Source organism: Brassica napus, chromosome A1 (assembly GCF_020379485.1).
Source record: "Brassica napus cultivar Da-Ae chromosome A1, Da-Ae, whole genome shotgun sequence".
Lineage (NCBI taxonomy): Eukaryota > Viridiplantae > Streptophyta > Magnoliopsida > Brassicales > Brassicaceae > Brassica > Brassica napus.
In genome coordinates, this window is record NC_063434.1 from 6,829,620 (window position 1) to 6,853,618 (window position 23,999).

Here is a 23,999-nt window from a genome sequence, read left to right on the forward strand (position 1 = left end):
GTATTGCAACCAATGTCGGAAGGTAAGAATCTTTTCCGACAGTCTAAACGGGCCTTATACAGATCGTTAAAAAAAGACCTAAATGGACCGCAGAAAAGCTCTTTGACAATAATGTTTCAACACAAACCAAGCACCAAGATCCAAACTTAAAAGAAAAAAAACTCCACTGCATAAATAAAAAACAAAATTACACCAAGAGATTACACAAATGAAACTTTCAGTCAGAGCCTTGAGAGACTCTTCACACCGACACACCCAATCCCTTAGATTAGGAGTTTCTCAATAGCATCCTTGAGCTGTTGAATCTGCGACTTCAACTGGCTTGCCTCGTTCGATGTAACTGAACAAGCGATCACAGGTCTTGTCACTCCACATGCTCTTCCCAACGCTTGTTTCGATGGTACAAACACATACGGCACATTCTGCAGAGAGAGAGAGATAAGAGTTTAGTCACAAATCAGACCACATAACAATCCGACATAACTAGTTCATAAGACTAATGAAAACAGACAGCAAAGCTAATGATGCCATGTGTAATAAAAAAAACAAGACATAAACTTTCATGTCTTCGGCAAGATGCATAGAGAGAGAAGAGATAGTAACCTTGTCTTCGGCAAGGAGAGGAAGGTGGAGAAGAATCTCAAGCGGCTCAGCATCAGCAGCCATAACCACGAACTCGGAGATCCCACGGTTCAAAGTCTTGGTAGCTTCATTAGCTCCCTTCTTGAGCTGCTTGTAGTTCGTAGCCTGTTGAACAAGATCCAGGATCGTTATCGCTAACTGAGAATCAGCTAACGGATACGCCTTAGGGTTCACTGCTTCCACCGTCATCTTCGTCTTTCAAGCTCAGAGAAAGAAAAGCGACGACGACGAGGAGAAAGGGGGATTAGGGTTTTAACAGTTTTTGTTAGGGATCTCGATATATACCAATGATTCGGGTCGGTCCGAACGTAAACCGAGTTAAAAAAATTAAAATCGAAATGTCACTCCGGTTCGTTTTTATTAATTCGGTTTAATAAATGTCCGGTTCAATATGGTTAAATCAGTTGTTCGATCTCATCTTCTTCTTCATTCACCCGATCGAGCTCAGAGAAGAGGAAGAGTATCAATGGCGGAAGATCTAGTTCTCGACACGGCGATCAGAGACTGGGTTCTGATCCCTCTCTCCGTCGTGATGGTTCTCATTGGCGTTCTCCGCTACTTCGTCTCCAAGCTCATGCGTTCGTCCCCCACTCCCGATGCGAAGATGGTCAAAGAAGGGTTAGTCATTCTCCTGCTCTTTCACCTTATGTTTAGATTCGATTAGCTGATTGAATCATCGATTTGTGTTGTGTTTGTAGACAAGTTGTGATTAGGGCTCGGAATCTCAAGGCAGGTGCCAGTTTCATCCCGCCTAAGTCCTTCCGAGCTCGGAGATTTTACTTCAGCAACGAGGTATGCTTCTCTGGCTTCAGGAGCAACTAGTTTAGTGTATTCACTGTGTGATCCGATTTGATGACTGTGTAGAATCAGCTCTCTTCCGTCGCCTGACATTATTATGTTCCTTATTACTTACTAGTTGCGTGCATCTTTTTTTTTTTTTTTTTTTTTTCTGTTTCCTTGTTTGTTTTGTGCGAGACTTGATTGCAGTGTGAACCAGCACTATCGTTTCTCTCGCTAGTGTATAGTTTGTGTGCCATTTGAATTACGGAAGAGTTAGAAAATAAGTGTTGCTTTGTTGTAGGAAAATGGATTGTTGCATGTTCCTAAGGATCAAGCTCAAAACCCACAAGCTCAGATGTTTTCTGATCCTAACATGGCCATGGATATGATGAAGAAAAATCTGTCAATGATTATACCTCAGGTCAAGTAGATTTGGATTCATCTCTCTTGGTGTTGTCAGTAAATTTGAAAAAAAATAATACTGATGAATTTTATTTTCTTCCAGACGCTCACTTTTGCATGGGTCAACTTCTTCTTCTCTGGATTTGTTGCAGGTTTGTTTCACAGACGCATTATTGTTTTGTGTTTATCACCTCCTTTACTCTTAACACTCTACAATGCCAGTAGTATCTGACACTTCCTGATATTATCTTACAGCCAAAATACCATTTCCCCTGACTCAGAGATTCAGGTCAATGTTACAGAACGGTATCGACTTGAGCACTGTTGATGTTAGCTATGTGAGCAGCCGTTCATGGTATGTATGTATCTAGTTACATAAAGAATGGCACATGTCTGTTTTCTATGCGGGTTGTGCTCACCATTCATGAGCTTATTCGTCCATGTCTCAGGTACTTCTTGAACTTGTTTGGACTAAGAGGCTTATTCAGCCTCATTCTTGGAGATGAAAATGGTTAGTATTCACGCACTGCTACTTCACACCAGTTTCATTCCAACAAACATGTTGTGGTGGATACTCTTTTGTCATTGCAAGTATTCTCTTTCTTATGCAGCAATTGATGACACACAACGAATGATGCAAATGGGTGGATTTGGTTTTGATGCATCAAAGGTATCTATAATAAAAACCTTCTAGACTTTCTTGAATCATCTATCTTACATTGTTCGTTCTGATCTTGGTCCAAACCTGATTAATTGTACCCTTCCATTTGCAAATTGGTGGCCACAGAGCCTGAGCGCAGAGAAGGACGGTCTCGACATTATTCAACATGAATGGGCCTTACCACGATTCGAGCACCGTGCAGAATCCGTTTTGAGAAAACTCGTGCAGTAGAAACATCCTCTTGCTCTTTATCTCCTGGTTCTCTACTGGTAGCTAGATTGTGTGTTTAATGTCCTCCATTGCTGTAATAAACATCCATATATCTAGCATATGTTCTTCAGTGACACCATTTGGTTTAAATCTAAAATATTATTACAGATTACTTTGGTCCAGAGCTGATCTGGTTATATCTGGTGCTTATAAGACTTGCTTTAATTTTAAAATGGATCATTAGAAGATTGTGGAAGTTATAGATTGAACATATGGAATTTTGATCAATTATCAACATAGTCTATAAATTGACATTTTCTACAATCAATCGTCCATGTGCTTGATGCCATTGCTAAAACGTGTAACTCAATCAAACAATAATTTGGAGGAGATAGAGATCGAGAAAGTAATTAATAAAGAAAAATACGAATAACAGAAAGAGTTGAAATCCAAAGTAATAATAATAATAATATATGAAAGAGCATTTGGACAGTGCTACAAGAGCATCCGCAACGGTCTATTTAGACGAATCCTTAGTGCTATATCCTAGGCGAATCCAGATAAAATAATATTATCAAAATTCAATTCGGTAAGGAGCAATCCTTAGACAAAAAGTTTAAGGATCAAGTCTTTAGTGACGTGGCCACGTCTCATTGGATGGAGAGAAATATGTATATCTGTGTAAGGATTCCTAATCGGAAATCACTATTGGACACACTATTTTTACTAAAGTTCTTAACTATTTAAACAAAAAAAAAAACACTAAAATAATGGTAAGGACTCCAAGAATTAGTCCACCATTGCATATGCTTTAAGCCACTTCACATCCTTCACATAGTCTAGACAGGTCTGAATCGATGTAAACGATGCTGAAATCCCTGAATATTGACTTTTCTAAAAGTTCCACTTTCCAAATTGTAGAAGGGAAGGTAGAGTGAATGTGGTGGTCGGTTGTATGACGACGACCACACAAATTCACCTGTACCAGTCATTCCAACAAACATGGTATATATGATCATGTCCTTCTCCAAAGCAGACAGTTCGTAGATATGCTTAGACCATTCATGAGTTTCAGCATCTTCTAGAACCCAGAACATAAGCCCATCTTGAGAACTATCCTCCTGTAGAGCTAATTTACCTTTGTAGTTGAACAAAGTCAAATTACCCGGAGTAAAATAACTATCCTCATGGTCTTCGTTTGTGTAGATAAATCTGAACTTCTCAGAACCCACGTCAAGCAAACTATCGTTTAATATCGTTTGGACCAAGCTCCGAAATATAAAACACCATTTATGCATATATCTCCAATTATATTGTACGTAGGGTTTGTGAACTTTATAAGTTATAGATTTTTGTGCACATATATATATATATATATATATATTGACTTATAGCTAGATTCTATCATTATTTTTATTGATGTTTCTATAGATTTTATAGATTCGTATTAACTTTTTTAGAATATCATTCCTTTTGTAAAAGTAAACATATAATTTTTTTCCTAAGATTTTGCAATAGTTAGTCTCTTCGAATAAAATATGTTTTTTTTGTTAAAAAGTTTATTTTGTTATAGTAAAAAATAATTAATGATAGAAATAGAATTATGCTAATATGGTACAATACTTATGCTAACTTATTTTTTACTTAACTATTAGTTTTTGTGATTTTTGTGTGGCTCTTAATACAATTTTGTTACATAAAAGAACGCAGTTTTCTGATCCTAATATGGCTATGGATATGATAAAACGTGATATGATGAAGAAAAATCTGTTGATGATTATACCACAGTGAAGTAATTTAGATTTATCTCTCTTGGTGTTATCAGTAAATTTGTAAAACTAATGAATTTTACCATCTCCCAGACGCTCACTTTTGCATGGGTCAACTTCTTCTTCTCTGGATTTGTTGCAGGCTTGTTTTTTCTCCTTTTAGCTTCACAGACGCATTATTTCTTTTGTGTTGATCACCTCCTTTGCTCCGAACAGTCTGCAATGCCAGTAGTATCTGAATCTTCCTACTCTTATCTAACAGCCAAAATACCATTTCCCCTGACTCAAAGATTCAGGTCAATGTTACAGAATGGTATCGACTTGAGCACTGTCGATGTTAGCTATGTGAGCGGCCGTTCATGGTATGTATCATATGGAATTTTGATCAATTATCAACCTAATCTAATTGACATTTTCTACAACAACCACCATTAATTCGTCCACGTGCAATCCAGTCAAACAATTATGAGATTTTGAGGAGGTAGAGATAGATATAATAAGTGATAAATGAAAGTTGAAGCTCTGAAAATAAAAAAGAAGAAGAAGATGATTTCACTCTTACATGACCATGTGGTATCATCCTGCATCCTCTAGTGAATCAAGGGCTGCAAATCGGTTGGACAATGCAGGACCACCAGGCGTTCCCATACTTGACGTCGCTATCCTCTTTCCTCTGCTCTTCTCCTGCCATGCTCTGTTTTTGTCCTTGACTGATAGAACCGTTGGAGAAGGTTTCTGAATAGAATTGCGCTTTCCGACAAGACGGGTTTGAGTGGACTTGGGCTTCTTGCTTCTTGAAGCTGCATCGTTTTGAGGTGCTCTGGGCAATGGCTTGTCTGAACTGATAATACGGAAGACAAAAACTATTAAAGTTTGAAACCCCAAACAACCTTAAATAACATACAGAGTTGAAATTTCAAAGTCACAAATAAGAAGAATAAAATGAAAGCATTGAACACTTACATGAGCCACTTCACATTCTCCACATAGTCTAGATAGGTCGATATAAAACGATGATGCTGCTTAAGCTCGTCAAATCCCTGAATATTGACTTTTGTAAAAGTTTCACTTTCCAAACTGTAGAAACTAAGGTAGAAAGAGTTTGGTGAATCTTTGTATGACGACGACCACACAAATTCACCTGTACCAGCCATTCCAACAAACATGCTATATCTGATAAAGTTCCACTCCAAAGGACACAGTTTGTAGATATGCTTGGACCATTTATGGTTTTCAGCATCTTCTAGAACCCAAAACACAATCCTACCAATTTGATACCACGAATCCTCCTCATGATATATACCTAATCTACCTTTGTAGTTGAACAAAGTAAAAGAATACATACTATGATAATGCCCTCGTTCCATGTCATTGTTTGTGTTGATAAAGCTGAACTTCTCAGACCCAATGTCAAAGCATACTATCATAGAAGATAGTCCCAACGCAGCTGCGAAATACAAAACACCATTTATGCATATATCACCACTTATTCTATAGCTTTCCTCAAAATGGAATTTGCGTTCGATAGTTCTCCATACACGTTTTTTTCCAGACTCCAATGTCAAAACCTGATGAGTGTTGTCTCTAACATCAAAAGGTGAAAAGTTCGTAGTCATACACAACACTTTGAACTGTTTGCTCATCGGATCATAGCCCAAATACATTCTCGCAATCTTCTCTTTCTTTTTTTGTGCTGTGATCAGTTTGGTCTTTTCTTTCAGAAGCACTTTGGGCAAGGTTAGGAACTCTCCCGTGGCAGGGTTACAGACCACCCGCACCTTTCTTTCGCATCCCTGAAGCAGGACCAATCCACAGACCGGTGAATAAATATCACATGGAAAATATTCGGGAAAAGACGTATGGTAAGGGGTGGCTACAAGGGAAGAGTCATCATCATCATCTGGATTATGAGGCTGATGTGTAGAGTAGAGGAACAACTTGCCATCAGATCTTATGGGGAAAAAGAGCCGTGGACGAGTCAAAGACATAGTCAGAAACAAGTCAGTGAAATCACGACGACGGAGTATGGATGATGCCCAGAATTTAGATACGCAACGAAACCTAGCTATAGACTTTGCCGGAACACGAGTAAGTATATCGATGAGTACATCAACTGGGATTAGGTTCGAAGATTGTGATGTTTCATGTCTGGAAAACTCATGTTTCAACATTTTCAAGGGCGGATGGATTTTACAACCCTAGAAGAAATTAATGTAGAGGAAGATGATCCGAAATTCTTTGTTCGTTACGATTTTATAAGGAAGCCCTAACGGAACGGGGCTCTTGTTGGAAATTGTGAATAAAAGCTCAATGCTACTAAATGGGCTCTTGTTACAAGTCTTAATTTAAAATTATGAAACCTCGTATTGATCTGTGTGATTTGTTCTCGTAAATAGCGCAACTGATGAACCAACTGAGTGAGTATATTTCAGTTTAATAGTTTGATGAACCAACTGAGTAAATTTCAGTGAATTAAAAATCAAAACGTGAGCGTGGACTAATTTATTGAAACTATTAATCTCTTCTTTAAGAAGCAACTGAGTAAAACCCAGATGCTAAATTCACTTCAGCTGAGTTTTATGAAATCAAATCTCTTTGGTATTATTTCTCACTGACTTGCCATGACAAACGTAGCAATATGTGAATAACTTGTGCTTCCATTTGAATGTTGCAAAGCTCTCTCTCTCTCTGTGTTCTATGAATTGTGTAATTAAATTTGCACGATAATCATATACGCTGATTTTTCTTTAAATTAATACATCAACATTTAACCCATACAGAGCCGGTCTTGAGATTTAAAACCAACTCAGAAGCCCTATTTAAAAATAAAAAAAAAATTATTTTTTTTTGATTTGAAATTAATAATAATTTTTTTATAGTGAAAATTTTATTGGAATTATATATTTTTAAAATAAAAATTTATTAGTTTCAGTTACCATAAAAATAATATTCTTTTTATTGTAGTTTTGATCATTTTAAATTATAATAACCCAAAATCTAATATTTTCTATTAAATTTATGCATAATAAAAATATATTTTACTTTTTATTTTACATTTGCATTATATATAACTATATATATATATTGAAATAAAAATAGAAACCAATATTTTTTGTAAAAAGAATTGTTAACCAGAGGTCCACAAAGTGGAGGTCTCAATCAAATGTTTCATAATCATAATCATGTGTTCAAGCCCGGGTCTCAACCCATAATTAAAGTTCTGAAATCAATTAGGCCGAGAATGCCAAATCAAGTTCACGGGAACACGCCATGCGTGTATGTATATAATTTACGTGATAAAGGAAGTAACATGTCAAATCTCTATAAGTGATGTGATATAATTGTTAAAAGTCATAAGTCTCTGAAAATCATATTATTGTAATTGGATTTATCTCAATTTGGGCTATAAAATAAGGTTGAACATGCCAAAGATGGTTCACGGGCATCGTCTTCTGGTTTCGGGAGAGATCTGAAATCGAATTATGTCTCCCACATGATCATTATTCGTTTAGCAGTTTGTCAAAAGTGAAAACTGAAAACATTCTCCTTTCCTGGCATGTGGCAGATGCGTCAACAGTGGTTGGAGTATCAACCCGGATTGATTGTCATAAGTAATTAAGGTGACAATGACTCGATGAGCTAAGGGCTATGTCTATGTGACTAAACTAAGACCAGGATTGTTTCTTGCCAGTTCTAGGTTATAATGTAGCATAGATGATCTAAGAAATCAGAATATCAGACCTAAAGTATTTCTGTTAACAGTAGAATTTAGATTATATTGCCACTTACTCTATAGAATTAGCCTTGGTTCGGTCATTGAGTTTTGAAAGGCTATCATAACAACTTACTTTTGTGACCTCGGAGCAAACCAAAACCATAAACACATCATATCGATTATTTATTTATTTTTTTTTTTTTTGATAACTCTGGTATCTGGACAGCCACATTCCCAACTATCCCCCGAAAGGGGTCCAGCGCCCCAACGGAAGGGATGTTAAATCCGTTGTGGCCAAGACTCGAACCCGGGTGGCAGTACAGCTGTACCTCCTTTACCACCAAGCTACGAGCGCTTGGTTCATATCGATTATTTGGTCGCTCAATTTAAGGTTTATCACAATTTTTCCAGAATAATTTACAATTTTCACTGGAGTACTTAACTATCCTCTATTTTAAGCATCGACAAAATCTTGGACGATGATACCAGTGTTCTACTTCTGTATTTCATACTGTTATGGATCTTGAGAAACTTTTTCATATTACACTACTCTTCCATATATTTAATGACATAATTCAAACTTAACCTATAAATCAATTAGATTATTTATAGTACGTACTATCTAGTGGTTATTAATAATAACAATACTGATCTTGTGATATCCACTCGTTTGCCCAAACTTAAAGTTCTTAAGTCGAATTTAAACATATGGAATGATTGTTCTTTGATAATTTGATTCTTCTTGCATCTCAACTATATCCCGATCAGATACACGTGTGCTGTGTGCAGTAACAATACCACACCCACGGGCCAAACATAAATTAATTAGTTATTTTATCTTGTATTCACTACCGAGGATAATTATAAATTTATAATAACAAACACTGAAAATTAAAAAGAAAAGAGAAACCGTGTTAACTAAAAAACAATCATTGATATTTTATTCAATACGACAAATAAACAAATTACAATAGATGGGAGTAGCACTCAAGCAAGGCGCTCTCGCGATACAACAAGAGTAAACAACACAAACTCATTGATGTTCATCATGAACTTCACCACTTCAAATAAGAGTACAAAAGAAAACATTACAATAAAAGATTTAAAGCTTTAATTTATCCGATTGATGTACGCATTGAGTTTAAGGGCATTGGAAGCCAGGTGGGGACTTTCTTTTGCACACATTGAGAAGCAAGCTTAGGTTGATGGGAAGGTTAATGTTAATGCCAAGAACGCTAGCCTTGAGGGCAGTGCAAAGACAAACCGCAGCTTCAAGATCGACCAAACCCTTTATGAGGCTACAACATGGAGTCACAGGAGGAGTTCCGAGAGTCACATCGTTCAACAAGTTTAGGGCGTTAACACAAACACCAAGCTTTAAGGTATCTTTAGGGCAAGTTCCCGTGGTGGTTGGTGTAGTTGGTGGGCTAGGTTTGTGTTTATTGTGTTTGCGTGGTGGAGGAGGACAATTGGTACTTCTGGTGGCTGTAGTGAGGGTGAAGAAAATGACGTTAAAGAGAAGGAAGAGAGCAAGAGAGTCTTTAACAGCCATTGGTTACTGAGGGAGGGGGTAAAAAAGCCCTAAAACTTTCAAGTTGAGAAGTGGTGGAGAAAGTGAAGAGTGTTTAGTGTGTATTTATAGGGGAAGTGAATGGCTTGATAAGAGGACTAAATGCTATATATTATAAGCTAAATGATTTGATTCGTAATTGGGTATTTTAAAATATTTGTTTGGACCGAGCACGTTATACCCTTACGGAATTTAGCTGGCGATAGGCATAATTAATAAGAGTTTGGAAGTAAGTATATGGTGCTGTGCTATATTAATATGGTTCTCGTTATGTCTTGCGTTGTTTATAATTTTGTATACATTTTTGTAACAAAAATTATAATTCAAATTTTGTAAATAAAAATAACTTAAAAATTGGATATCCTAGAGGGAAAAAAATGTAATGGTCACGTGGAGGTAGGGCCATTAAAGTTTTTCTCGAAAACAACTGGGACTTGTGGTCTTGTGGTGATTAACTTGAGTATAAAAAGTCTAATACGGTGAAGCCACCAGAATTTAAATTTCGGTCACTGGAAAATTAATATTTCAGTATCTCCAGGAATAAATGACCGACTTACCACGTGACTAGTCTACTTCCATGGAATCAAGAAACCCATGTACAATTAAAAAAAAGCCTTCACAAAGACTGAAAGACATGGAATGGTTCACAGTTTCAGTCAAAGGAAGAAGGAGGTAAAGCTTAATCACTAACTTCACAACAATATCTTGTTAAGTTGTTAAGTGTCGACTTTACACTATTGGGTTGCTTCCTTGTTTCTCAAGACTTAAACTTATGTATGATGGTTTTATTTTGAGCTCTAAAGTCCCTATGACTTTATATATGTAATTTTTAAGCATTTTTGTCAAAACTAACCCACAACTTGATTTTAATCCCAAACCTATACCCAAACTTGAATCAAATGCAAAACTAACCTAAAAGCCTAGTGAAATTACAGCTCAGCCCCTTGTGACCAAACAAAAAAACAGAAGCCATTTTTACGAATATAGCCCCAGTAAATCGTCTGAGTCGTCTGAGATGTTGGAAGTCGTCTGGACGACTGAAGTGTAAGTCGTCTGGTACCAGTTTATTTTAAAAATAATTTATAAATCTTGTAAAAAAATATTTTGATGCGTGAAAAATAAAAATCAAGTAATTATAAACAGTTTTAAGTGATATAAATTAAAATATGATAAAATTGATTTGTTTTGAAGATAGATGAGTGGAAGTAGTGAATCATGAAATACTTTGGTTTAGGAGTTTGGCAAACATATGTTGTAGTATTGTATGTATTGTTAGGGTTAGATTTTGGAAAACTAAAATGTTTTTTTCAAAAATTAGTTTTCACATATACGTATTTATTTCTGTGTATAGTAAACACTTTTCAAGTTTGATTTGGTTTTATGAAGTGTTTAATTAGATAATTAAGTTTAGGGGTTATGTTTAGGGTGTGGACGACTTATATTTCAGTCGTCTGTTGAATAATTTACTCGGACGACGTATATTTCAGTCGTCCACATCGTACCGAACCTTTAATTTTACCAATGTACGTTTTAACCTAACCGGATCATTTTACTCGGACGACTTACATTTCAGTCGTCTGGTGAAGAAATTAAAACAGACGACTTACATGTAAGCCGTCCAAATATTCCCGCCTAAAATTTTTTAAAAAAATTATTTTCCCGCTTAAATAATTTAAACCAGACGACTTACTTGTAAGTCGTCTGAAAAATCTTCTATTTTAGTTTCCCGCTAAAAATATTAAACTCTTCTAGACGACTTACATGTAAGTCATCTGTTTTAATTTCTTCACCAGACGACTGAAATGTAAGTCGTCCAGGAAGTCGTCTGAGTCAAAAATATTTAACCTAATTGGATTTTTTGTCTCCCTATATAAAGAAAAATTTACACATTCTCTCTCCTCCTCTCAAATGGCTGCAACAAAAATGTAATGTTCATCATTCTAAAACTCTCCAACCTCTCTCTAATCTCTTTGACTTGAAAACACAAAACTTTATATGAATTTTTCAGTTTTGTCTCATGTATTTCTTACTAATCTATCTCTTTTGCAGGTTTTTAATCAAATGGTACTCATCTTCCACTAATTTAAAGGTAGATCTATTAATTTTAGATATGTATTTTTGTGTGTTCTATAAATGTAGATTTATCTAATCTTCCACTCATTTTCTCTATTTTTAAGTCATTTGAACGTTTTTGGATATGCAGGTTTTTCAGATCTGGATTTGATATACAGGTTTTTCAGATCTGGAAGACTTTTGGGACGACTTACCTGTTAGTCGTCTGAAAGTCGTCTGGAAGTCGTCTGGACTTCTTGGAAGTCTTATGACAAAGTCGTCTGGACTTCCAGGAAGTCGTCTGGATTTTTTTGAGCGTTTTGGTAAGTTCTTATGTCTGATTTTTCTTCATTTGGTAAATTCTTGTTGTATAAAGTTCTTACTTTTTTCCCAAATTAAAACTCTCCAAACCAACTCTAATCTCTTTGACTTGATAACACCAAACTTTATATGAATTTTTCAGTTTTGTCTCATGTCTTTCTTACTAATCTATCTTTTTGCAGGTTTTTAATTAGATGGTACTCATCTTCCACTAATTTAAAGGTAGATCTATTATTTTTAGATATGTATTTTTGTGTGTTCTGTAAAGGTAGATTTATCTAATCTTCCACTCATTTTTTCTGTTTTTAAGCCATTTGAACGTTTTTGAATATGCAGGTTTTTCAGATCTGGATTTAATATGCAGGTTTTTCAGATTTGGAAGACTTCTGGGACGACTTACCTGTTAGTCGTCTGGAAGTCGTCTGGAAGTCGTCTGGACTTCCTAAAAGTATTCTGGACTTCCTGTAAAGTCGTATGGAAGTCGTCTGAACTTCCTAAAAGTTTTCTGACAAAGTCGTCTGAACTTCCTGGAAGTCGTCTGGACTTCTTAAAAGTCGTCTGGTCTTGTCTACTCAAGTGGAATCCAAGCTTGTCTTTGTAGAGGAATGATCTATAATAGTTTTGTTTGTGGTCTGTTTTGTGAATTGCATGTCTACTCTTTTAGTTGTGAATTTTTTGTAAAATCAGTAATAATGTTTTCCAAGATGTATTAAATGTGCTAACAATGTGTTTACACATTTACAAATCAATGAAATAATAGACTTCAGTAGCCTTTTTCTTATCTTTGGATCTCTCATATGCAATAATAAACTCTAATGGCCTTTTTCTCATCTTAATAAACAAGAATGTTGGTAGCTTCATATTGATACAACATTTTAAGAAGCATTTAACCCTTCTTCCAACTCATAACAATAGTCATCATTGTCTATAACAATAATACTTAAGAGATGGAAACAAACAATAGTAACTAGTCAAAGCATATCATATTTTTTTATAAGTTTGTGTTGAAAAACTTAGTCAAATTTAGTAAAACTAAGGGAGAGAACATATTTTGTAAATATGAGTTTTACATATCTTGAAGTTACTTATCACTCTTAAAAATACAAGTTATTCAAAAACTAACATAGAAGACTTAAAAACTAGCGGAGAAGACGCGGACGACTTCAATCTAAGTTGTCTAGACGACTAAACTATACGTCGTCTGGTCAACGCAGAGGTTATTTTTGCAATTGACTTTGAAATATGTTATTTCGGACGACTGAAAGTTAAGTTGTCTACTATTATTTGGTTAAAAAAAACTCCAAAAAAGCTAGACGACTTACATTTCAGTCGTCAGAGGTTAGTTTTGCATTTGACTGGATTATTTCAGAAGTTTGACTTTTTGGATGACTTACATTTCAGTCGTCTAGTGAAAATTAAAATAATAATATTTTTTTAAAAGTAGACGACTTACAGTTAAGTCGTCATAGGTTAGTTTTGCAATTGAAAAAAAAAACTTCAAGATTTAATTATATACAGACGACTTATAATTCAGTCGTCCACGAGACGACTGAAATGTAAGTCGTCCAGGATTTACCAGGTTTGACCAGAATCTCGGAAAAAAATCTTGGACGACTTACAATTAAGTCGTCTGGTGGACGACTGAATTATAAGTCATCTGTGTATAATTAAATCTTGAAGTTTTTTTTTCAATTACAAAACTAACCTATGACTACTTAATTGTAAGTCGTTTACTTTTAAAAAAATATTATTATTTTAATTTTCGCCAGACGACTGAAATGTAAGTCGTCTGGAGAAGTCAAACTTCTGAAATTATCCAGTCAAAATGCAAAACTAACCTATGACGACTGAAATGTAAGTCGTCTAGGTTCTTTGGAAATTTTTTTGAAACCAAACAATAGTAGACGACTTAACTTTCAGTCGTCTCAGGTTACAGATTTCAAAGTCAATTGCAAAAATAACCTCTACGTTGACCAGACGACTTCCAGGTAAGTCCTCTACAGCCAGACGACTTCCAGGTAAGTCGTCTACAGCCAGACGACTTCCAGGTAAGTCGTCTACAGCCAGACGACTTCCCAAGTAAGTCGTCTGACGAACAGATCTGGAAAAAAACTCGATGTCATACCTTAAATTGGTGAGATAAGTTCTTTAGCATACATAAGGCTTTTCCAAGCACACAAAATCACAAACGAAAGTCACCCACCTAGAATCGTTAGCTTCTATGACTCTATGAACCATACAAATTTTAGAATCAAAATCTTGGGTTTTTTTAGCTCATTGTGGAGAGAAAGTGAGAGATATGTTGTGTTTAGTTCACAAGAATGGAAAAAGAAGAAGGGTAAATCGATTTTGGGAGCATTAAGAGCTTCAAATTGGTTGTTCATGGTGGTTGTGGTATTGATGACAATGGCAATCTTGTAATTACTTGAAGATGATGAGGGTGAGAGAGTAAAGATGTCATTTTCGAAAAAAAAAAAATTGATGGCATTTTCGTAAATTATATGAACTTGTGGGGTGAATAGGGCAAAACCAATTTTCAAAAAAAAAGAGATTAGTTTTGTGTTTGACTTTAAGTTGTAGGTCAATTTTGCAAAAAGCCCAAAAAATAATTTAATGTCTCTTGAGCAAATACGCAAGAATTCATCTAACATTTTTCTTACTTTACTTTTTATAATTTATAATTAAATATATTCTATTATTAAACTATATGAAAATACTAATATTAAGTTAATAATAAACTTTTCCAAATATCTCACTAGTGGAAATGTTCTAAAGTCCAATAATCTAACAGAATTAGGAAAACAGTAATAAAATAACACAGAATGGAAAAGTAAACAGTTCTTTATTGATTTTCGTTACATTATTATTATTAGAACGGAAAAGGCCAAATGCTTTAGTTGTGGCGCAAGTGGTGAGTATGTTTTAGTATTTAGGTGGTTAGGATTGGACATGAAAAACTGGTCATGGGCAGGCGAAACCTCGGGGAATGTTGCGGCCACAAGTCCTACAAAGGATAGTGATATTGGGAGAAAGAGTGTTGGGTCGTGCATTCACCAAATTGCATATGCAAGCAGCTGCCTCCGCATCAGAAAGATCACGGATGAGTGAACAACATGGCTGCGCATTTTCAAAGTCTAGGATATTTCCGGAACGTCTTAGGACATTGGAACATGCCCTTATTTGGCCAGCATTCCTCGGACATGTGCTAGGCGGGGGTGGTGGTGGTTGGACATTTGGTGGAGGAGTCTTTGGTGGAGGGGGTGGTGGTGGAGTCTGCGGTGGAGGCATTGGTGGTTGGGAGTTTGGAGCAGGTGGTGGTGGTTGGGAGTTTGGAGGAGGTGGTGGTGGAGGAGTCTTTGGTGGAGGGGGTGGTGGTGAAGTCTGCGGTGGAGGCATTGGTGGTTCTGAATTTGGAGGAGGTGGTGGTTGAGTTTCCGGTGGGGGAGTCTTTGGAGGAGGCGGTGGTGATGTAGTTGGAGGAGGTGGTGGAGTCTTTAATGGAGGCTGTGGTGGTTGGGAGTTTGGAGTAGGCGGTGGTGTGTTTGGAGGAGGTGGTGGTTGTGATGTTGGTGGCTGAGGCGGTGGCTGAGGACACGGTGGAGGCGGTGGGAGTCGTGGACAGGGTGAAGGAGGCATTGGTGCTGGACACGGTGGAGGCGGAATCATCGCTGGTGCAGGACATGGTGGAGGCGGAATTTTTGGACATGGTGGAGGCGGCAGTGGTAGTGGACACGGTGGACACACCCGTGGCGGTGGATAATGGCAGTGAAGGGGTAAGCTGTGGGCTTCGGTTTGGCTGCGGATGACGATGCTGATCACTGCTAGAAAGAGAGTTAACGTTTTTGTTGAACCCTGTGGGGCCATTTTGTCAAATTGTAAGGGAATTGGTGAACTTAGATGTAGGAGGCTGTGAGTATTTATACATGATACTGGAGCTTCATTCTGCCACTTGTTTCATTGCCAAACCTACTTATTGCTCAGAGGTGGTTTCATTGCTCAAAATGCGTAAGCTAGTTGGAGATTTTCCGGTTATGAATGCTTCTATTAGCTTATCGATGGATGCAGTATAATAAATAGGTTAGGCATCCAAATCGGTCGTAGTCGTTAGATGAAGGCTATTTGCATTACTTCTTATCCAGTTGAGGGTATAATATTCTGGAGATGGGACTGAAGCACTATGCATGCATTAGCAATATATTTGTAGCGGCGATCAATTCTATTGCAGAGTAGTGATTGGTTATATATTTGTGGGAGTTTTTATCTAAGCTGGACACTAGATTGGTGGACATGTTCCATGAATTCCATCTTACAATCCTTTTTAGGTTAGCGATGGGGACACAGTAAAAAAAACAAGAACAAGAGTCCTAACAAAAACAGTTTACCAACGTTCATCACCAGCAACCGTCTTAATTCTCAAAACATCAACTAAACTGTTAAACCTTCCTTAACTGGAATTATTTAGAGATTTGCACCAGAAGCATCACATCTAGAAGTACGTTAATTAGCACAGTTCAGAAAATGTCAAATCTGGAAGTACTTTATAAAGTGCAATTCAGTTATCTTATGCTAACCAATTTAAGATTCTAGAAGTTAGTTGTAAGTGCAATTAAAAAAATATATAAAGAGTAAGCGCTTAAATAGTGAAGTATAGTTATTTAATATGGCGTCCTGTTATTATGAGATGTCAACTTTACTATAGTGTTTTGGGGACTAACCAAAGATACGTACTATCATTAATCTCTTCCCTAAAGCACGTTTTCTTGCCGAGGCTTAGATATCGTGAGTGTATATATCTTTGGGAAGCTGCAACAAGACGAGCTACATGTAGAGGGACCAAGAAGTTAACAAGTATTAGGTGATAAATCAAACATTTAATGTTAGAGGTTAGCGAGTTCTCAAAACATTTTAAGAAAAAAGACTCATGTTCACATTATATGTATGGTAATCAACGAAGCATGCAACTAAAGATTTTTTTTTTTTTAATAAGTATGTGAATTTTCATTAATGAATAATGATGCATGAGATACATTTGATTTTGAAGAATCAAAACCTATTGCATCTAAGATAAGCTAATAAAGCAAAGGTCAGTGACTGCCCCAAAAAAAGATAAAAAAGACATTCAGTGACATGAAGATTCAATCATCACCCGAGGGTTTGATTAAAGCTTGACAAAACTAATTCAATAGCATCATTACAATTCTAGTTGATCGATGCTTTATCTTGAAGCCGGTACCTGCACCAAGAGCATAAATCAGAGAGCAATTCAGCCGGAGAATAGGCTTAGGGGCCGAAGCCTATCCCGAAGGCGATCCCGAGCTAAACAATAGGCGAAGCGGGGTTGACTAGGTCCCGGTCCGGCCATCGTCTAGTGGAAAACCACTCCAGACGCCGAAAGTAGCTCCAGAGATCAACGTGACGAGTTTCTGAACACCTTAAACCAACGAGGAGAACCGAGCAAATGGACCCCGGAGATAACCTGGCGGAAGCAAGCGGAGGTTCACAGCACTCGACTCCGGTCCCTTCACACAACCAGGAGACTCAAAAAGATAACGGCTTCTGAACGAGGAAGAGTCACGAAACACAGACAGACGATCTCCTTCCAGAATCGTGAGCCACAGGGGAGCAAAGAACTCCTATCAACAGACGGCAAGAACAGCCATCATGCTTGAGGCTAGATGAATCAGACGAAAAGGAGTCCCCGGCGAGTGCCTCAACTCGCCTTTTCATCGCAAATCCGAGGATGAGGATGGGGAAGTCCTAGCAGAGCAACAGATCTGGGTAGATAGGGCGGAAGGTAGAGACATCTCAGTGGCGGAGAGGCAACGGCAGCGACGCGCTACGAGTCCGACGAGCACTCCGGGTTGGATCTGACCCAGATTCAACCACCACCGACTACCAGATCTATAACCAAATCCAAGCTTCCTATAGACGGAGGACCAACCACAGCATCGCCAACACTCCAGGGAGGACGGGTACACACTCGTCGACCGCTTAGATCCGGTGGATCCGGCCGCAATCCATCGGAGATCCAGAGACGTTGAGCAAGGAGGCTGCAGGAGATGGCCGTCAAACAGGAGACGAGACGAGAAACAAGAGAGCGTGCGGGGTGGCGACCGACGGTCGAGGGCACCGTCGGCCACCGGAAAACAGAGCAAAAGAGAGCTTCCGAGAAGAAAGAGTCGGTGGGGAGAGAGTACAGAGAGAAATTGTTTCTCTCACCTCTCTCTAACTTTTTCTTTTTCTAATTAAAGATTCACCGAAACTGTATAAATTGTGATAAGAAACAAAACTCTTTCCTATAATTTTCGTTACCCCTCCTTACTTCAATGTTCTCCTCACCATAATCCGTAATCCAAATAAGATGTGACCCACACATAATCAAATCCCAAATATATTTGTATGATTTAATATATCAAATCAGGATCCGTCAAAAAAAAACAAAATTGGGATATGATTGGTACATATATTTATATAAATAAGATTTCATGATGTGTTCAAAAAAAATAAAATAAGATTTCATGGATTTTGTTTTTGGATTTCTGGATCTTGGTTTGATATGGAAACTGAAGATTCATGGTGTTGACAGAAATGAAATTAGATGCAGAAACAGTTTAGCTTTTACTCTTTAATCTATAACCTTTTTTGATAATGTAGTTTGGGATCATTGGTGCTAAAATTATAGAATCTTTGGTTACAGATACAAGGTTTATGAGTTACATCCCTTCTGTGTTTGCAACTGCGATAATGATTCATGTCATCAAGGACTTGAAACCACGTGAACAAGTTGAATACCAATCTCATCAGCTCATGACTCTACTCAAAGTTAATCAGGTATGTACTTTGTAATAAGTCCTTAGATGCTTATGTTATATACCGTGGAGATCAGAGCCTGACTCAGCAATGACTTCACAGGAGAAAGTTAATGAATGCTATGAACTATTGTTGGAGCACAATCCAAGCAAGAAGAGGATGATGAATTGGCTCGATCAGGACAGTCCAAGCGGTGTTTCGACCTTGATGACAGCTCAAATGGTTCCTGGAATGTCTCTGCTGCTTCAGTATCATCCTCTGAAGAGCCTCCGCTCAAGAGGAGAAGAGTACATGAGCAGCAAATGAGGTTGCCTTCAATAAACCATATGTAATATCATACGAAGTAAGTTTCACTAATCTATGTTTTTATATTTTTATGTTTTAAATTCTATGTTTAAAATGTTTTATTATTTACTTTTTTAAAATGCCCTAAATAAGAGATTCCCATTGGAGCACAAAAATGTTGGTGTCTCTTAACTAAGTCTGTTAAATAACATTTAATACTTAAAAATCATTAAGAGTTCCAAAGTGGGTTTTTGGATTAATTAAGAGCATCTGCATCGCTAAGGTTTTTTATTTTTTATTTTTTTATCTTTTTTTTGATTAAAAAAAAATTTAAAAGCGTTCCAATTGCGGACCGCCACGATGAGACCCCCCGAACAGTGCAAAAACCACCCAATACACGTTTCTTATTCTCTGCAACATAACATACCGTCTTTTGCCAAAATCTTGGGCCCCCACCCTTTAGAGACGCTTGCTTCATCGTGCTCTAAGGGATGTTATATAAGCATTTGTTGGGGGATAATATTTGTGCTAAAGACGTCTTGAGAATTTTTCATGATTGTCGTGCTAATTGTCTCTATCTATAAACTCCAATGTTTAGTGAAATCAACAAAACAGCAATAATGAAGCAGTGCAAATTAGGCCAATAGACTTTATTGATGTTTTATTACATTATTATTAGTAGAAAGAAAGAAAGTCACAAACCATTTTAGTTCTCGTTAAAGGTGGCAAGTATGTATTATTGTGTATGGAGGTAATTCGAAGGGTACGTGGAAAAGGTTATGGGCACATGAAGCCTCGGGGGACCCTGCGACCACAAGCCCTACAGAGAACAAAAATATTGCGAGGAGGAGGGGAACGTCGTTGACCTGGAGGTTGCACAAAACCCACATAGGCAAGCTGCTGCTTCGCGATCAGACAAATCGCGAATAAGAGAGCAACATGGTTGTGCCCTTCCAAAGTCTAGGAAATTCCCATAACGTCTTACAACATTGGCACATGCCCTTTGTTGAGCGGCGTTCCTGGGACATGTAGGGAGTGGGGGCGGTGGTGGTTGGAAGTTCGGAGGAGGAAGTGGTGGACTTTGCTTTGGTGGAGTCCCGGATGGTGGTGGTGTATCAGGTGGTGAAATTTTTGGTGGTGGAATCTCAGGTGGAGTAATCTCGGGTGGTTCGATTTGTGGTGGTGAAATCTTTGGTGGTGTAATCTCAGGTGGCGTAATCTCGGGTGGTGTAATCTCCGGGGGAGTAATCTCAGGTGGCGTAATCTCGGGTGGTTCGATTTGTGGTGGTGAAATCTTTGGTGGTGGACTTTCTGGTGGTGTAATTTCTGGTGGTTCAATTTTAGGTGGTTGGATCTCCGGAGGAGTAATCTCAGGTGGTGGAACTTGTGATGGTGTAATCTCGGGTGGTGGAGTCTTTGGTTCAGTTTCGGGTGGTGATATCTCGGGTGGTGTAATCTCGGCTGGTTGAATTTCTGGTGGTGGAATTTCTGGTAGTGGAGTTATTGGTTCAGTTTCTGGTGGTGTAACCCCGGGTGGTGGAATTTTTGGATTAATATCTATTGGTGAAATCTCAGGTTGTGGAATCTCTGGTAGGGGATTTATTGGTTCAGTTTTTGGTGGTGTAATCCCGGGTGGTGGAATTTTTGGATTAATATCTATTGGTGAAATTTCGGGTTGTGGAATCTCTGGTAGGGGATTTATTGGTTCAGTTTCTGGTGGTGTAATCCCGGGTGGTGGAATTTTTGGATTAATATCTATTGGTGAAATCTCGGGTTGTGGAATTTCTGGTAGGGGATTTATTGGTTCAGTTTCTGGTGGTGTAATCCCGGATGGTGGAGTTACTGGTTCAGTTTCTGGTGGTGTAACCCCGGGTGGTTGAATTTCTGGTGGCGTAATCTCGGGTGGTGTAGTCCCCGGCGGTGGAGCTTTCATTGGTGAAATCTCAGGTTCTGGTGTGGGTGGTGTAATCTCGGGTGGTGGGATATTTGGTGGAAATACTGGTGGTGGACAAACACATGGTGGACAAACAAATGGTGGTGGGGGTGGAGGACGGCGTGGAGGTGGAGGACGACGTGGAGGTGGAGGACGGCGTGGAGCCGGAGGCTGACGGGGAGGAGACCTACCCTGGGCTTCCGTTTCTCTGAGGAAGAAGATGCTGATCAGTGCCAGTACAAAAACTGTGGTTTTAGTTGAACAATGTGGAGCCATTTTGTCCTCAGAAAAGGATTATTGTACGGAAACTGGTGGGTTAAAGTGTAGTGAGGCTGTGGGTATTTATAGCAGCTTTTGGAGGGTCAGATACGTTAGCATTCAGCCATTTATTCTATTGCCAAACCCTATATATTCTTCTGATTAAGACACATAAGTGGTGGCTTCAGTTCAAGTAATTTTATTATAAGAAAAAAGGCTGAGTTAAGTTGCACTGCAGTAGTCTGTTTTTACACTAAGAGTACAGGCGGCATGCAGTAACCAGTTTCCCGAAACCATGTATAATCGGTCGGACACTCGAACTGACCTTAGTCGTTAGGTGAAAACTTTCTGTATGAAGAATTGAAGATACATTTCTTCTCATTTCTTTTACATTACTATATTTATATTAGTGATATACATTGATACGACTTTTAATTAAAGATTCAGGTCTTAAACAACTCACCTTTCGTAACTTATCGTCATATTTTATTTACGTTCGATGTTTAGACTTCCTGTACATACACCTTTATGTGATATAAGATGATTTCTTTGTTGTTTTCCCATTTTAGAAAAAGGGTATAGAGAAATATGTGAAATCCCTTACCAAGATTCGTCGTAATCTGGATATATTGGGTCACATGCAATTAACAAACGTCCAAAAATGGATTGCAAGAAAATCTTTGACAAAGTTTTGGCGTTTTGTATATTGAATTGGATTGAAGTCCAGGCTTTTTCTATCTACTGATAACTTCTGAGACGGAAGTGAGTATTAATTTTAAGAAAATTGACAGTCTAGCTACAGATTTATAACGTTCAAATCGCAAAGTTTGTTATCAGTTAAGTAATATGTCGATTTTGATACTTGGGTAAATGGGCATGCTCCATGAGTTTCATTTTCCTATATTTTTCATATAGATGGGGTTTAGGGTTAGGAATGTGAATATGCTAAGTCTCTACAGTTAGGCAACACATATATAGTTGATCATTTAGGTTGTCCAAACACGTAAACCTACATAATTATTAGATCGACGAATTTGACCCCCCCCCCCCCCCCCCCCCCCCCCCCCCCTCCTCTCTTTTTATGCTTACTATTCTATTAAAATAACACTGTATGCAAATAATCTTGGTGTTCTTTGATATATTACACTGAAAATTTGTAACATTTTCATTAAGTTTATCTTTGTCATGACAAATTTGTTCACAAAATATAGTATCTAAAAAAAAAAAAAAACAGGCTTTCTCTCTCAGGCACACTTACCAAGAACGGTCCATAGCAAGTTGACCTTTGTAGCAATCTCGGTTTATCTAGCGGTTTCTTTCCGGGTTTAGTATCTTTTTCCTGCAAACCAGAAATCTTTTTCAAATTCTTTCTGCTTTTGGAAATATCCAGTGGATATTTCAACTCTCCATTTGAGCGTGCAGACCTTTCCGCCGGGTTCACTCCCCCGACATGGTCGGAGGGACCGTCTCCGTCCACCTCTCCGGCTACCCATGCCTGCTAGAAGGGCTTAACTGATGAAGAAGGAAAGACCCTAATCCTCAAGCTGTCTGCAGATTAGGAAAGCTCTCCCCAGTTACTATCTCCCTTGCTGGTGGCTACTAGTTCTGATAGTAATACTCACAGTATCCTACAAACCTGAAACCATGGCTCATAGACGCTTACCAGCTGTAGATAAGGGTAAGAGTTTACAATTGGAACCCTACCAGGCCCCGCGAACAGCCAGAGTTAAGATTCCGGCGTCGGATAACTCTGCCTTACTCAAGAAGCATACTCTCACCATCATAGGCAAAGTCACCAATCCTTCAGTCCAGAAAGTCTGGTCTCTCATCCCTTTTTTCACTGAACATTGGAAGACAGAGGTGAAACCAGTGGGCTCGGACCTTGGCCAAGGTCTTTTCCAATTTCAGTTCGCTCTGGAGTCAGATCTCTTAGCGGTTTTGGAGCAGCGACCCTTCCACTATGCTAAATGGATGATTATCCTTGAGAGATGGCAGCCAACTACATCACCAGACTTCCCATCTTTAATACCATTCTGGATTAAGGTCCAAGGAATCCCTGTCCATTTGTGGACAGAGGCGACGATACGTACCATTGGAGAAAACATTGGAATCTATGATACAGCGGAGATTACGTCTCTTGTATTCCGAATGAAAGTCCACATCAATGGTCGGCTCCCACTCATCAAACAAACTGTAGTGGAATTCTCGGAGAAAGAAGAGGTCACGGCCACTCTAGTTTATGAAAAACTAGAGAAACATTGCACTGTCTGCGGTCGTCTGGATCACGAACTCAGAGACTGTCTGGAACTCAAAGCTCAGAAGAGAGCGGAAGCAGCACGCCAACTTGCGGAAAAAGATCCACCACCAATTCAATCCTCAGTGAACCACCATATGGGGAGCGATAGGGAAACCTCTAACAACAGGGTCTCCTCTAGATCCCAAAATACCCCGCCACACTACGAGAGAAGAAGAGATGTCACCCATGACAATACTTCGCATCAGACGTACAAAAGACCTCGGGATTTCCTGAAAGATAGACTAAGTGGTGGTTACCACAGAGAACCTCCAGCCTACAAAAGATCCCGCTATGA

General features: G+C 38.2%; 6 protein-coding genes across 6 annotated transcripts; 1 reads left to right on the forward strand and 5 right to left on the reverse strand.

Moving 5' to 3' along the window:
* Positions 1 to 85: 85 nt before the first annotated feature.
* On the reverse strand, positions 86 to 906 carry LOC106376528 (NHP2-like protein 1). The gene is made up of 2 exons (XM_013816618.3): positions 604 to 906; positions 86 to 422 (listed from the first exon to the last, which is right to left on the reverse strand). The coding sequence occupies exons 1-2, from the start codon at positions 829 to 831 to the stop codon at positions 264 to 266; spliced, it is 387 nt and encodes a 128-aa protein (XP_013672072.1). The 5' UTR covers positions 832 to 906; the 3' UTR covers positions 86 to 263.
* A 152-nt stretch (positions 907 to 1,058) lies between these two features.
* On the forward strand, positions 1,059 to 2,892 carry LOC106376527 (ER membrane protein complex subunit 3). The gene is made up of 8 exons (XM_013816617.3): positions 1,059 to 1,260; positions 1,341 to 1,434; positions 1,724 to 1,843; positions 1,928 to 1,976; positions 2,080 to 2,179; positions 2,274 to 2,335; positions 2,436 to 2,494; positions 2,612 to 2,892. Exons 1-8 carry the CDS (start codon positions 1,109 to 1,111, stop codon positions 2,714 to 2,716), a joined length of 741 nt encoding a protein of 246 aa, XP_013672071.1. The 5' UTR covers positions 1,059 to 1,108; the 3' UTR covers positions 2,717 to 2,892.
* Positions 2,893 to 5,019: 2,127 nt separating this feature from the next.
* On the reverse strand, positions 5,020 to 6,661 carry LOC106376526 (putative F-box protein At1g53360). The gene is made up of 2 exons (XM_022690936.2): positions 5,428 to 6,661; positions 5,020 to 5,305 (listed from the first exon to the last, which is right to left on the reverse strand). Exons 1-2 carry the CDS (start codon positions 6,633 to 6,635, stop codon positions 5,041 to 5,043), a joined length of 1,473 nt encoding a protein of 490 aa, XP_022546657.2. The 5' UTR covers positions 6,636 to 6,661; the 3' UTR covers positions 5,020 to 5,040.
* Positions 6,662 to 9,093: 2,432 nt separating this feature from the next.
* LOC125578311 (pEARLI1-like lipid transfer protein 1) lies at positions 9,094 to 9,814 on the reverse strand. The gene has a single exon (XM_048740746.1). It carries the CDS (start codon positions 9,729 to 9,731, stop codon positions 9,321 to 9,323), a length of 411 nt encoding a protein of 136 aa, XP_048596703.1. The 5' UTR covers positions 9,732 to 9,814; the 3' UTR covers positions 9,094 to 9,320.
* Positions 9,815 to 14,945: 5,131 nt separating this feature from the next.
* LOC125578321 (leucine-rich repeat extensin-like protein 3) lies at positions 14,946 to 17,008 on the reverse strand. The gene has a single exon (XM_048740751.1). The coding sequence runs from the start codon at positions 15,984 to 15,986 to the stop codon at positions 15,084 to 15,086; it is 903 nt and encodes a 300-aa protein (XP_048596708.1). The 5' UTR covers positions 15,987 to 17,008; the 3' UTR covers positions 14,946 to 15,083.
* Positions 17,009 to 19,813: 2,805 nt separating this feature from the next.
* Positions 19,814 to 21,850, reverse strand: LOC106375006 (36.4 kDa proline-rich protein-like). The gene has a single exon (XM_022690940.2). It carries the CDS (start codon positions 21,424 to 21,426, stop codon positions 20,038 to 20,040), a length of 1,389 nt encoding a protein of 462 aa, XP_022546661.2. The 5' UTR covers positions 21,427 to 21,850; the 3' UTR covers positions 19,814 to 20,037.
* Between the last annotated feature and the right edge of the window lie 2,149 nt (positions 21,851 to 23,999).